At 42.0% G+C, this 14,376-nt stretch overlaps 1 protein-coding gene across 2 annotated transcripts in view; it reads right to left on the bottom strand.

Moving 5' to 3' along the window:
* Vwf (von Willebrand factor) overlaps positions 1–14,376 on the bottom strand; it is a 161,098-nt gene that overhangs the window by 133,308 nt on the left and 13,414 nt on the right. For both annotated transcript variants that reach the window (XM_046424111.2, XM_046424112.2), the window contains one exon: positions 10,718–10,842. In XM_046424111.2, coding sequence (XP_046280067.1) covers positions 10,718–10,842 — 125 coding nt within the window. The remainder of the gene's footprint in view (positions 1–10,717; positions 10,843–14,376) is intronic.

A 14,376-nucleotide genomic window follows, 5' to 3' on the forward strand; every position in this document is an offset into this window, starting at 1 on the left:
CTCTCTCCTCCATTTCCCTGCAGGCTTTTCAAAGAGAAGAGTTATAGCCCCAGCATGCACAAAACAAGCAGTTAGGAAGTGGATCGAGCTTAACAGCAGTGAATCCATCCCTAAGTCTCACTCTCAGGTCCTTCAGGGGCTTTCAATCTATCTGAACCAGGTGTTTCCATGGGACTATTTACACATAGTCTGAAGACTTGGTCCCAGTTTAGAAACATCCTCCCAATGGTTCAGCCATTCGCAGCTAGAATAAACCTGCAGCTGGAGAGGCTTCCTAAAAGGAGGCAAAGTCTGAGCAGACCTGGACAACATCTGGGTATATGGCAGGAGAGAGGGCATCCCAGGTAAAGCATCTGCTATGGCAGGGGGAGAAATAGTAATTATAGTGAAACCCTGAGACTGCAGCCCAGGGTTGCTAGACTGCCTGAGGTTAGTGCCCCCATCAGATTCCAAACCTAATGGAGCTCTCCTTGAAGGAGTTGATATCCTCTGCCAGGGCCCAGCATTCGGACCTTTCCGTGTGTTATTCCCCGAGTAAAGGATTTGTAGGCACCTTTGTCATTTGTCCAGGTTTCTCTGTCCACTTTAGGATGTGGTGAGCAGCTTGTGTTCACTTTGCCCAGGTCATCCCCAACTTACAGTTGTGGTTTGGCCTATGAGTCGAAGGCCTGGTCTACAGCCTGGGGTGCTGCAGGGGGGGCCTAGTAGGAGGAAGTCAGGTTGTAGTGGATTTGGGCCCTTCCTCTCTCTCTCTTTGCTTCCTAGCTGACATGAGGTGAACAGGTCTCCTCTGCCACCTGCTCCTCTGAAACCATGAGCCAAAATAAAGCTTTTCTCTTACTAAGTTATCTTGGGTAATTTTTTACAGTATTGGGAAGCTGATTAAAACACCTAGGAATGTCTCCATGTTCCTTCCTTTCCTGTAGGGATTTGGGCTCAAGCACATCAGTGGCATTGAGGGAGCAGACCCACAGGAGGCAAGCTGGAGGCCTGGACCAGTCATTTCTGGCTTCTCAGGACCCACCCAGCCACAGGAGTTGGCTGACTAAGAAAATTCCCAGCCTGAAGACCGTCTGCAGCTTCTCTTCCCATCTCTCTGCATTAAGAGAAGGCTGACACAAATAAATCTGGTCTCCCCTCCATAGCTGGAAACTCTCGTAGCCCATTTAAAGAAAGTTGTTTCAGAGACTGCATTCAGAGACATGCAGACACCTTGAAAGAACATAAATCTCCTCAGACAAAGACTAGGTGGCCAGGCATGAGGGTGCACACATGTAATCCCAGCTAGTCAGAAGGCTGAGGCAGGAAGATCGCAAGTTTGAGGACAGCCTTTGCAATTTAGCCAGGACCTGTCTCAAAATATAAATTTTTTTTAAAGGATTGGGGATATCTCAGTGTGAAAGCACCCCTGTGTTCAATCCTCAGTATTGGGGTGAGGGGAAAAATCCAACAAAGACTAGGTTGATCCAATATTCCAAATATAGAAACTGAAGCAAGGAAAAAGTAAAGAATATAATAGGTCAATTCTTCTCCAAATGTACACCCTAGGAGGTCCTCCAGGAGTCTACAAGGTACATATTATTCTCCTAAGGATGCTATTTGCTGTTTGTGCTCTCTTTCTTTCATGGGGGTTCAGTGGAGTTTTTCAGGCTATGTGATGTATGATATCATAACAGGTTAAATGCAGAAGCAGATATGAGAATCTGGCTAATTTCTCTTCAATAAGATTTTAAAGAGACTTGCAAATCTATAAAACACTCCCTAAAATGTTTTGTTCTGGAATTTATTTTTATTAAATATTTATGCTAAATATAATGGGTTTATTATTTTTAAATAACTTAATAAATGTGTTTTAAATTTCCCAATTTTAATATCTAATATGGTAAGTAGCAAGAGATTTAACCCAAATAAACAAAATATCTTTGGAATCCTCAATAATATTTAAGAGTATAAAGAGGTCCTGAGACTAAACAGCTTGAGAACCATTGCACTTTTGAAGGCAAGGCTCAAACCCTGGCTTCACACCACAGCCTAGTCACTTGTTACCAAACCCCAAATTACAGTCAGCCTGTCATTATCTGAGGGTTTCATTCATAGATTCAACCTACTGTTGAAAATACCAGGGGTAGAGGGGTTGCATTTGCACTGAACATGTACAGATTTTTTTCCTTGTTATTATTTCCTAAACAATACAATGTAACAACTATTTATATACCACTTACATTGTATTAAGTATTATAAGTAATCTAGAATTGATTTGAAGTATGTGGGAGAATGTACATAGGTTATAAACAAATAGTATGCCGTTTTATACAAGAGATCTCAGTATCTGAGGTATCTTTACTATCTGAGTATCTTGGGTAGCCACCGAGGTCCTGGAACCAATCTCCTGCAGAAAACGGGGGATGACCATACATGGTTTTCCACGATATATATATATATATATATCAGAGAGCTGAAGAAAAGCCATTATAGACAGGAGGCAAATGGTAATAGTTGTTATAAGTACTTTTTTAAAAAAAGTATTTTTGTAGTTGTATACAATAACTTTATTTTAGTTATTTACTTATTTTTATGTGGTGCTGAGGATCGAACCCAGGGCCTCGCATGTATGAGATGTATGAGGTGAGTGCTCTACCACTGAGCCATAACGCCAGCCCCTTGTTACAAGTACTTGATTGCCTTCCTGGTGTAATCTCATTTAATTTTATTTTAAGCGCCATCTAACGTAGGTATTGCTATCTTTGTGTGTTAGGAGCAGGTTCAGCTATAAATAACCAGAAATCTAAAAATAACAATGGCTTGCATAGTGTGTATATATATATATATATATATATATATATATATATATATATGTCTTGTTTCCCAACAATCGAATTAGAAGGCAGTGCAGCACAGTGAGTATAACTGTCCTAGAAAAACAATTGGATTGGAGTCCCAACTCCATCGTTCCAAAGTGTATGACTTTAAGAAAATCATCTCACCCCTCCACACCTCCATCTCCTCACCTATACAAGACAGCTAAGGTGGAAGAGATTGAAAGTTGCCCAGTAGCTCTTCTTCCCTTCTTTCTTAGCCATAGGAACCTCAATTTTTAGCTTTTACTTGGGCACACAAACACTGAGAATAAAGATTCCATTTCTCATCCCACATTCAGCTGGGAATAGCCACAGAACTAAGCTTTACCCAATCAGATATAAGCAGAAGGACCCTGAGCAACTTCCAAGATTGTCCTCATAAGAAGGAACTGCTTATTTCTTGGCCCTTCCTGTCTCACTGCTTGGATGTGACTGTGATGCCTCAAGCTTGAGCTGGCATCTTGGACCATGCAGCAGATGTCCCATGCTGATTGAGGACAACAGAAAAATGATGAAAGAATGTTGTATCCCAACACCATAGGATCCAGGACTGGCCCTGAACATCTCCCCTAGATTTCTTTACATGAAAGAAAAATAAACCTCTAGACTATGCAAGCTGTTGTTACTTTTAGGTGTCTTGTCACTCATAGCTGAACCTGCTCCTAACACACAAAGATAGCAATGCCTACCTTAGATGGTGCTTCAAAATAAAATTAAATGAGATTACACCAGGAAAGCAATCAAGGACTTATAACAACTATTACCATTTGCCTGTTGTCTATAGTGGCTTCTCTTTAGCTCTCTGCTAAACCATTCTGGCAGGGACATAAAATAAGGGTCGGCTAATTTGCACTTCCAGCATCTCCCTGGCTCCAGTGCCCGGCACCAGCCACTTCTGTCTTGTTTCATCTCCTGTCGGTGGTGCCAGAAACTGGGAGAGAGCTGTAGCCCCAGCTCCATCAATCCATGACCTCACCCTGCCTGGGTGGGTGTGCAGACCCAATTGTGGCCCATCGTAATCACATTTTCAGTTCATCAAAAAGACCAGACCTCTTCCCTGGAGATGCTGGGCTGGTTCAAGGGATGGGGAGAAAAAAAAAAAAAAAAACAAGCACAGCTCCCCAGTGGCAGGCAGGCAGGGGAGGAGAAAAAGCAAAAGCCAGAGATCTGAAGCTTAGCTATTGTGTTTGTTCCCAAACAGCTGACGAAGGAGAAAGGAGGGAGGGCATTCCTAGGACTGAAGTGAACAAAGAAAGGGGAATCTAATATATAAAGTGCAAGATTGTTCAGTGGGCCATGATCTTTCCAGCTCTGGCGGGAGTGCCCTGTGGCTGCCCCTGGGGGAGGTGTGGAGGCGCCTGGAGCCTGCATTGGTCCAAAGTACTGGGTTCAAGAATTCACTCTGGGCAGAGGCAAGTTTCTCACTGGCTGGCCTGCAAGGGTGGTCCGGAGAGGGTTGCCAGTTCTATTTATAACTTTTGGCAGGCCTAAGATTCCCACCCACATTCCAAGATTCTGACTCACAGTCAAGATTCTGACCTTGAAATTGTGAGATAGATTTCCAACAGATGGATGGATTTTGTGGAGTTGGTGGTTCTTCTCTCTAAAACAGTTGGGGTATTATGCTCACGAAAGGTGGAGTGACTAGATATGTCACAGCAGAGACAGCCGTGAAACCCTCAGAAGGTCCCTCCTCACCCTCTGTCTGGCCTCCGAGGAGGCGTCAGAGTGGTTCTTAGGGATCAGGATGGGGCTCAGCAGGCTGGACAGAGAATGACCAGGCATTATTCTCCACTTCCCAGTTTGGGGTCTTCCCAAGCTCTGGGGATGGAAAACAGACCAATGAGAACCAGACTACCATCCTACTCCCAGCAAGGAAAAATAATCAACTCTATGATAGGAGCTGATTCCCCTGAAATGCCATATCACTTATCATTTGTTTGGCAAATTTACTGACCTACCATGGCATTTGTGTCATTCTCTTTCATGCTTAATTTCTTTTATGTGTTTTTTTCTTTGATCTGCCTTGCACATTTTTAGAATTACCTAAACCATTCAAAACACCTCAATAAGTTGTGTATGGTACTAATGGGCACCTTCCCATTTTTTTTGCCCATTCTGGTCTTCACTAGGGGGACGGAGAAGGCAAAGGAAGCCACCAAAGAAATATAGTCAACACCCAATATCTATAGGATTGATCCTACAACCTTCTCAGATACCAAAATGCATGCATGCTCAAGTCTCTTGTATAAAATGGCATAATGGGGGCGGCACAGTGGCGCACGCCTGTAATCCCAGGAGCTCAGGAAGCTAAGGCAGGAGGATTGGGAGTTCAAAGCCAGCCTCATCGAAAGTGAGGTGCTAAGGAACTCAGTGAGACTCTGTCTCGAAATAAAATACAAAATAGAGCTGGGGATGTGGCTCAGTGGTTGAGTGCCTCTGAGTTCAATCCCTGGTACTCTCCCTCCAAAATGGCATAGGGTTTTCATATAGTGTATTTAACCTATACATATTTCCCATATATTTCAAATCATATCTAAAAGATTTATAGTATCTAATACAATGTAAATGCTATGTAAATGGTAGTTATACTATATTGTTTAGGGGCTAATAAGAAGAAAAAGTGTGCATGTTCAGTACAGACGCAATTTTTTCTACAGTTGGTTGAATCTAAGGATGTGGAACCCACAGATATGGAAAGCCAATGGAATTCTATCACAGGATTTTGAGATTGTTAAGGGAGGCATTTTAACTGAAAGCTTGCATACTGGGACTTTATCCAACCTTTCTTGAAAGTTAAAAGGCTAAGTTCTGGCTGAATCAAGGGAAATCTGTGAGATTCCATGGTGGTCACTGATCTCCACTATAAGGCTGAGGCCACCACTGTTCTACCACAGCCACTCAGCTCACTGACCCTTCTCCCACACTGCACTCAGGTAAGTGGATTTATTCTAAAGAAGAAGTGTACTTCCTCATTTGGATGGTCAGTAGAGCCATGTTTCCCTTAGAGAGGGAAGACTGAGATGCAGAGCAGGAAAGTAACTTACACAAGGACACACAGAGTATTAGACGAACCCAGGGAATGCACCCTGGATTCTTGGACCTTGGAAAAATACATGAAATAAGTCCTAATTTCTTAGCCTGACAATGACTCAAGAAAGACTTGAGAGAACAGTTGTCACTCTGCAAAAGATATATGAGTGTTTGTGATTAAACCTCAATAGTGGGTTGATTATCACTGGGGCATAGTGGGTGGGCACCTATTATAAAACCAGGTCAAGGTGTTGTCATCTGACAGATACCTCCTCTGGGATCCTGGGTTCTAAAGGCTTTCCTGGAGATTGGCTGAATTCCAAGGGCCAGACTCTCTCCCCTCACAATTGTCTGAATACCAACTATTCTACTGAGAATAAAAATGTAACAAAATTTTTCCCAATAACCAAGAGGAGTCTATTCCAGATGTAAACCATCCAGTGAAGTGAATGCAAGAGGCAGAGATGCCAGGAGTGGATCAGGACAGACAGTCCCCAGCTCTGCCTGTGCATTTAGCACCCCAGCCAAGTTCCCTGTGCTGAAATTCCTTCCTTCTGCCTGAAAATTCCCCTTCCAGCTCTACTCTGAGCAGAAATGGTAGAAAATGTTGGGTCCAGGCTCGGGATATAGCTCTGTAATAGAATGCTTACCTAACATATGCAAAGCCCTGGGTTTGATCCCACCCCCTACCAGAAAAAGAAAAAGAAAAAAGATCTGGTATACCCTTTGCAAATAAATATTACTTAATAAGGACATGAAGAGTGAATTGCTTTGTTTCCAACACAGTGGATATTTTCTGTTCCTCTTTGGGCTATGTTATGATTATCCAAAGTCAACACCAGTGTTACAAATGTTAGCTCACTGGACAGGTGATTTCCTGGAGACAAGAGGAATAACAGGTAAGCAGCATGCTGTCTCAGAGCAGGCAAGAGTTCTGTAGAATAAGAGATGTTACAATTGTAAAGACAAATAGAAGAAGAAAATAAGGATGGTGTTTAGTTAATACACACCAAACTCAGAGATCAGAGGGAACTAGGAAATATGGGGCTGCTAGGTAATTGATGGGAGTACATTTGGATTCAAGTTCCCACATCAGACCTAGAGAAACCAATCTAGAAAAACAACGTTGTTCCTCCAGTATTTGGGGACACACAGATAAGCTACAAATGGTCATAAAATGAAAGGAAGGATTTATCAGAGAGCCAAGGAGGACTACCTTGGGCTGAGCTCTGCAAGATGACTGCAAAGATCCCAGCAAGGGTGTTTCAAGGACTTGACTCTTAAAATCAAGGTCACAGCATACCTTGTCTATCTGGGCACAGCTTACCAAAAGCATTGATACAGTAGTCAAGAATTAGGTGTCTTCTAGAATTTCATCCAACTATGAGTTTTTATGAACCCAAAATTCCTAACATTGATGAAAAGAAATTTCTTCCACTCCAGATACTCGTCTGAGTTTGGTGTATTTGATGGATGATTCTCCCAGAAAGTGCATGGAGAAAACTCCTGGAGCCAAAGGCAAGAAATTGCTTTTACATTCTGATGGCAACTGCAAAGGCAGGAGACAGTCTTGCCACTCTGAAGGAGGTGATCTAAGGCCAGTACTGATCTAAGGCCACACAGTGCACCCTGGCAACACACCAAGGGACTACCATTTACATGGTAGACACCATACATTATCTATACATGATATGTACAATTGTAATGTTCACTAAGGCAGTTTCCCACCAAATGGTGATAAAGTGTCTTGAGGGAGGAGTCTCCTTTTCTAAATATCAGGAGCACTATACAGGTTCACTGCAGCCCAAGCCCAGCCCCTGACACCTTGGGCTTCATGTTGCACACAGGACTGTGAAACAAAGCCATCATTTCTTTATGAGGTACAGCTCTTTTTGAATTTAAAAAAAAAGAAAGAAAAGAAATCTACCTAAGTTTCTTTCTTTCTACAATATGCCTTGCACAGTAGAGTTATCTGCAAATTAACAACAATTATTTGAGCATTTATGGCTTGAGGCTCCAGACTTCAGCAGTCCTGCCCTTAGTTTAAAGAAAAAAAAAAAAACTGCAAATTTGCATGCAATCAAACAACCCATTATCAGTCCCAGTAGAGAGAAGCATTGGGTTTTGTTGGCATAACAAGGAAACATTCATCCCCTAGGTGTAAGCAATATGACCTGGCTCTCAGAATGAGCTGATTACTGCTAGGACTTGGAAAGAAGGAAAGCACAAGAAAAGTGGGGGAATAGATTTGGGTGGCTATCAAAGAAGTTCTGAGGTCAGTGTTGCTTCCCTCACAGAACACTCCGTCACTCCAAATGACCTGTGGAACCACAGTGGCAAACACTGGTAAAGGTGGCCCCATTTTCCAGACCTGACTTCTGAACCTGGGGACCCAGTGGGAGTAAGCAGACTGTGAATCATTCAAAAGACCACATTAATCAACTCCCAGGAGATAAATCATTGTGCTTCCCAGCCAATGAGGGAGCCCCAGCTGTGGGCAAACACAGTCTGATTGGCCGAGGACAAAGCAGGCCTCTCAGATAAACAACTCGAAACCCCTGAGTTCTGAGCTTGAAGGAGTTTATTTGTGCCTCTGGGACGTTAGGTGTGTTTAGAGCCTCAGCCCAACGCTGAGAACCAGGTACCCGATTTCTTAAGCTGCTCCCAGGACGCTGGTTAGTAAGGATTTTAATGCGCCCAGGAGACAAAGCGAGTAGCAAGACACAGCTGCAGCTCAGAAAGATGCCCCTAGTAGCAATTTTTAAAAAAAGAAAGAAAGAAAGAAAGATGCCCCTAGAGGCAAATAGGCTTCTCTTAGATTTTTCCCTCCCCTTTGTTTCCCTCCTCCACCTGACCTACTGGGTATCAGGTTCTCTACTTGAGAATCCTGTCTTCTTCACCTCCTAGTTCAAGTGGATAAATGAGATTATCCCTTTGTATTCAGGAGGGTGGGGAACATTTGTCAAGTACTTACCCTGAGCTGGCCTGTGTTTGCGAAATCTAATAAGCTCTCAAAGGCCTGCTAACCTCACCTCTACCTAGAGAATAGGGCAGGAAAGAAAGACCCACCAGCCAACAACAGAACTGTAAATTTAGAAATAAAGAGAGAAAGAAATTATTAAAAAGGCCTTGTCCTCCTTGCTGCACGTGACATCTGGAGTACACTCAGTCTGAATTCATCTGGATAAATAAGCAATTCTAGAGGAAAGGTGGGTTTCTGTCACCTGCCCACCTGCATGTGCAGATGTTAGACACCTTGTGTTCCGTCTGACCTCAAGCTGGGCTCAGCTACCTAAAAGGAAACTGGTTATAATTGGAAGGAGGAGAGGAAAAAAAGAATGAATTGTGCAGCTTATACCTAAAGTACAATGTGTGCTATCTGCTCTCCCCATTCCCACTCTGAAAGGTTGGGCACCCCAGTATGACACATGGGACTACTGGAGGACACTAGGAATCACCTAATAATAACAATAATAATAGCAGCCCAAACAGTGAGCCCCGCTGAACAACCTGAAACCATTCAACACAAATGACTTTTCTCTTACTCCTCTCAATGACCCTGGCAGGAACAATTCCTAGCCTGTTTTACATAGGTGGAAACAGGTGTGCAGAAGTCATGTGTCTGGCCTAGAGTTACAAAGTCAGTAAATGGCCTGATCCAAACCCAACCCTTAGCACAATGCCAAGCCCAGGGGTGAGAGAAACTCAAGGATCTGTCAAGGGCAAGCTTCAGACTTTTCGAACTGGAAAAAGAGGAAACTCCCTGCTTGCACAGGACAGCACCCTCGTCTCAGTTTGCCTTGTTCTGGGCTATGTTCCAAGGGATACAGACTTTCAGAGACTAGCTGGAGGACTAGCACTGAATCACCCAAGAAAAAAAGTCTTCAGGAATGTGTTTGTTTACAAGTTGGGAATTGTCTGTATTAACAATTTAGGTAGCTGGATTTAGCATCAACCCAGGATATTTTCCTGGACCTGATAAATATAACTCCTTGGTTCAGAAGTTCAAAATGTTTCAGGAAAATAAAGAAGATCCATTGGATGAGTAACCAACTAATAATGAGGCTTTCTCATGCTAAGGCGGGGGGGTGGGGGGCAGAATTACTTTGTTTCTGGAATAGGAGAGGGTTGACCTTCTCTACTTATGTGTACATGTGGGTGAATCAGATTTCTACAAGTGAAGGATTCTGTATTATTACTGGGGAGGTCATTACAATCCTTCAATAACACCCCCCTAATTTGTATTCATCCAACTCATTGAATATTTCTTGATTATATACTGTCTTCCCAATCCACAGAAACACAGTAAAGAGTTTTAGAACTTAAGCAAACTTAAGAACCTGTGGAGCCCAACTCCTGAAGAGAAACACAAGGACCCACCAGTGGAATAACTTGAGCAGCACCTTTTTGCTCTTCTTTTACAGAGAGGCAGAGCAGGACTGCCCTCACCAGACACTGAATACCAGCACCTTGATCTGGGACTCTCTGTCATCCAGAACTATAATAAATAAATTTCAGTTACCTAGTTTCAGACATTTTGTGATAGCAGCATATTTTAAGTATACTGAGATACTCATTATAACCTAATCATTAGCCCAGAACCATTTGTAGAGTTCCCGGCCAGGAAAGTACTAGAATTAGATTTGACTAAACTCTAGCCATAGTTAGTTTTCAGTGTAGGAGTCCCACACTGAACAGCCAAACCAGCAGCACTTATAGGTAAGTCCTTTCCCCCCCAGAGGGAGGGCATGAACCCAAGTCCTGCTGCCTCTTAATTCCAGGAGTCTTACATCATCCAGGCCACATCCAGGCCAAGCTGTACCCACCTTCTGCATTTCCCCAGAGGAGCTGTTGCAGGGACTGCTGGGAGGAGATGCTCGTTCGCATCGCTGTTCCCCACTGCTCAGAGCCCAGGAGTTGGCAAAAAGGTAGGGGTCAGAGGTCAAGGTCCCTGCAAAGCAAAGTTTCAGAAAAAAATTATGCTTCAGTTATGCCTGTCCCAGGACTTCTGAGTGAAAGCTCTAGGTCTGTTTTATCTTGACCTAACTTCTGCTAGATTAGACCATAGGTATTTGGGGTGGAGAGTACCTTTTGTACAGTGCTCAGTATGGCTCCCCAGGGCATGGACATCAGATTCACTGAGTGCCTAGGGACTGCCTGGCACATGGTGGCACTCCACAAATTTCAGTTCTTTTCCATTTGACTTCTCCCATATCTTATGTATTGTTTGGTACTCAGATACTCCATACCACACAGGTTTGGATACTTTCTAATAAACCATCTTAAAGAAAGAGGTAGATAAGGAGCTTACTTGGATGATGAAGCTCCTTCCACCACTCTGTGATCTGGGCTGATCCCATCATCCCGTGGAGCCTAGTTCCCATATGTAAATGAGGAGTTGAGGTGGGTGATCTAAGATCCCTATTAGCCCTGACCACCTATGAAGTTTCATTTCATGAACTAAATCTGGACAGCATAAGGCTGTCCAACATATGGAATTACAAATACTTTTGTTTAGAGAAAACTCTCTGAAAGACAGAGTTAAAGCCAAGCTTGGCAGACTCCCAGAAATCAGGGAGCAAGGTTAACTGTTTGGGGGACAAATATTGTTGAGTTTTACTGACCAAAAAGAATTAAACTAAATCATCCTCTAAGGATGATTTCCAAAACATTACCATAGCCTTGATTTTTTTTTTTTGCCAAAAAATACTACCTTCTTTCTCATAGCCTAGGACCCACTGTTAATTTTTTCAACCTTAAAAGCCTAGAATAAGAAAAAAAAAAAAGATATCCTATGATTGGAACTTCCATTTCCAGCAATATAGCAGATGAGAAAAAATCTGAAAACTATGCTAGTAGAATGGACAAATATCATACTGAATTGATGGAGAAGCTTACAAAAAAATAGAAGGAATTAAAGAGATGGAAAGGAGGAGGAGAGAAGAAAGGAGAAGAGAGAAAAATTAAAAAATAGAACTGGCAAGTGTTCTGACTGCAGAGTACTAGAGTAAAAGTGGCAACCTTTCCAACCAAGAGGCTGGGGTTTCAACAGCTCCACTGAAGTGGAAGTGAGTCCAGGACTTGCATGAGGCGGGGAGATGGACCCAAGATGCCATTGTAAAGCTGAGACCTTAAAATATGCAAAAGTTGACAAGAAAGTCTGGGGTTGTAGCTCAGTGGCAGAGTGCTTGCCTAGCATGTGTGAGGCACTAGGTTTGATCCTCAGCACCACATAAAAATAAACAAATAAAAAAAAAGGCACCCTTTCCATCTATAACTACATAAACATTTAAAAAAAAAAAAAAAAACTTGACAAGAAAAAAAAAAACCCACTCTGAGAAGCAGAGTGGATGCCTGTTTTCTTGATCTGGTCTCTGGATGGGAGGGGAGAAAAGTCTCCCCTGAAAATTGACAGTGGTAGGAAATCTTTCATATAGTTGTAAGATTCCAACTTAAACTTCTTGTAAGATTCAGTAACTCAGACAAATTAACATCTTCAAAAGATGAGCTCACAATCCAAAATTATGAAGCATAGTGAAACAGACTGAATGTCAACACATTCCTCCTGCTAAGAAAGGAAGCTGAAAGGCTTCTACGCCTTACCCTCACAGGTGCCAAAGAAGATAGGCACAGAGAGTACCCATTCAAGCCCATTTAACATAAGCTAAAGAGCTCTACAGTATGCATTTCACCTAGCTTTTGTTTCTATAAATTGTAATTGTCTCTGTGAGATGGCCAGAGAGAAGCAATCTAGCTGCTTCTCCCTGGTTTGATAAAACTGAAGTATAAAGCATAAAGTTCATTATTCATTTTTACATCTTTTGTCTATCTCTTATGTGGACCTCCTGTTGAATCCAACCAGTAGGGATCCAGGCAGGCTCCCTGGACTGAGCCATCTGTAACAACAGGAAACAATCCACTATAAACAAGAGTCAGCAGATCCAAAATTTGCATGACTGAGCTCCAAAAAGTTCAGATAATGAAATTTTTATATAGAACTTTTAAAACAAATATATTTTAGATTATGGTTATAAAAAAATTGAAACTTAATAAAAGAACATGACAAGAAAAAATAATTGAAAAGAAAAATAGTCAGATTTACCTTATAAGATTAAAAGCATAGTCAATAAAATAAAGTGAAACTTCAATTGACAGAATAAACATCATCTGTAAATTAGGCAGAGTGAAGAGAGAATTAGTGAACTAGAAGACAGATCTACTTAGATCTACTTACTACTTAGTAAAGTGGTGACAAACCAACTCTCCAGGGAAAGCAAAACCCCAGTTTATAGCACTTGCTAATTTCCATGGTGTTACCAACATGATGTTACTGAATGTGGAGTTGGGAAGAGATGCACACAATTGGTTCTCACCAACCACCATGAGTACAGCGTATGACCTAAGTAAACCACCCAAAAAGCAATACAGAAGGATTAAGAGAGATGGAAAAACACAATCCCAGTACTAGATATTTACCCAGAGAAATTAAAGCATATGTCTATAGACAAACCCTACTCATGAATGCCACTTCCCATCGATAAGGATAGGAACAAAAAATAAACATTAGAAAGGATACAGAGAAATCAGAACACTCTGCACTCTTGGTGGGAGTGTAAAATGGCACAGCCATTAGGAAAACAGTATGATGGCTTCCTAAAATTTTAAAGACTAGTTAAATGTAGTGGTGCACACCTGGAATTCCAGAGACTTGGAAGACTGAGGCAGGTGGATCACAAGTTCAAGGCCAGCCAGGGCAATTTAGTGAGAGCCTGTCTCAAATTTTAAAAATACAAAGGGCCAGAGATATGGCTCAAAGGTAGAGCATCCCTGGATTCAATCCCCAGTACTGGGAGGAAAATTAAAAACAGAATTACCATATGGATATGATTTATATACAATAAAATCATACTTCTGGGTAGAACCCCACAAAAATTGAAAGCTGGGTCTGCAGGGATACATGTATACCCATGTTCATAGCAGCATTATTCACCATAGCTAAAATGTGGAAGCACTCCATCTCCACTGATGAGTGAAAGGATAAGCAAAGCGTGGTATAAACCTACAATGGAATGTTAGACAGCCATAAAAAGAAATAAAATTCTGACACATGCTACAACATAAATGAACCTTAAGGACATTGTGAAAAGTGAAATAAATTAGTTACAAAAAGACAAATACTGCATGATTACACTTAATAAGGTACTTAGAGTAGTCAAAGTCATAGGGACCAAAGTAAAGTGGTAATTTCCAGGGCTGGGAGGGAAGAATGGGGACCTACGGTTTGATGGATAGATTTCAGTTTTGCAAAATGAAAAGTTCTGGAGATGGATAGTAGAGATGGTTTCACAACAATATGAATGTACTTATTGTCACTGAACTATATACATTAAAATGGTTAAGGGCTGGGGCTGTGTAGCTTAGCAGCAGAGTGCTTGCCTAGTATGCGGAAGGCATGGGGTTCTATCCTCAGCACCACATTAAAAAA

This window comes from Marmota monax, unplaced genomic scaffold, assembly GCF_021218885.2.
Source record: "Marmota monax isolate L192 unplaced genomic scaffold, Marmota_monax_Labrador192_F-V1.1 WCK01_AAM20220418_F8-fsc00186, whole genome shotgun sequence".
NCBI lineage: Eukaryota > Metazoa > Chordata > Mammalia > Rodentia > Sciuridae > Marmota > Marmota monax.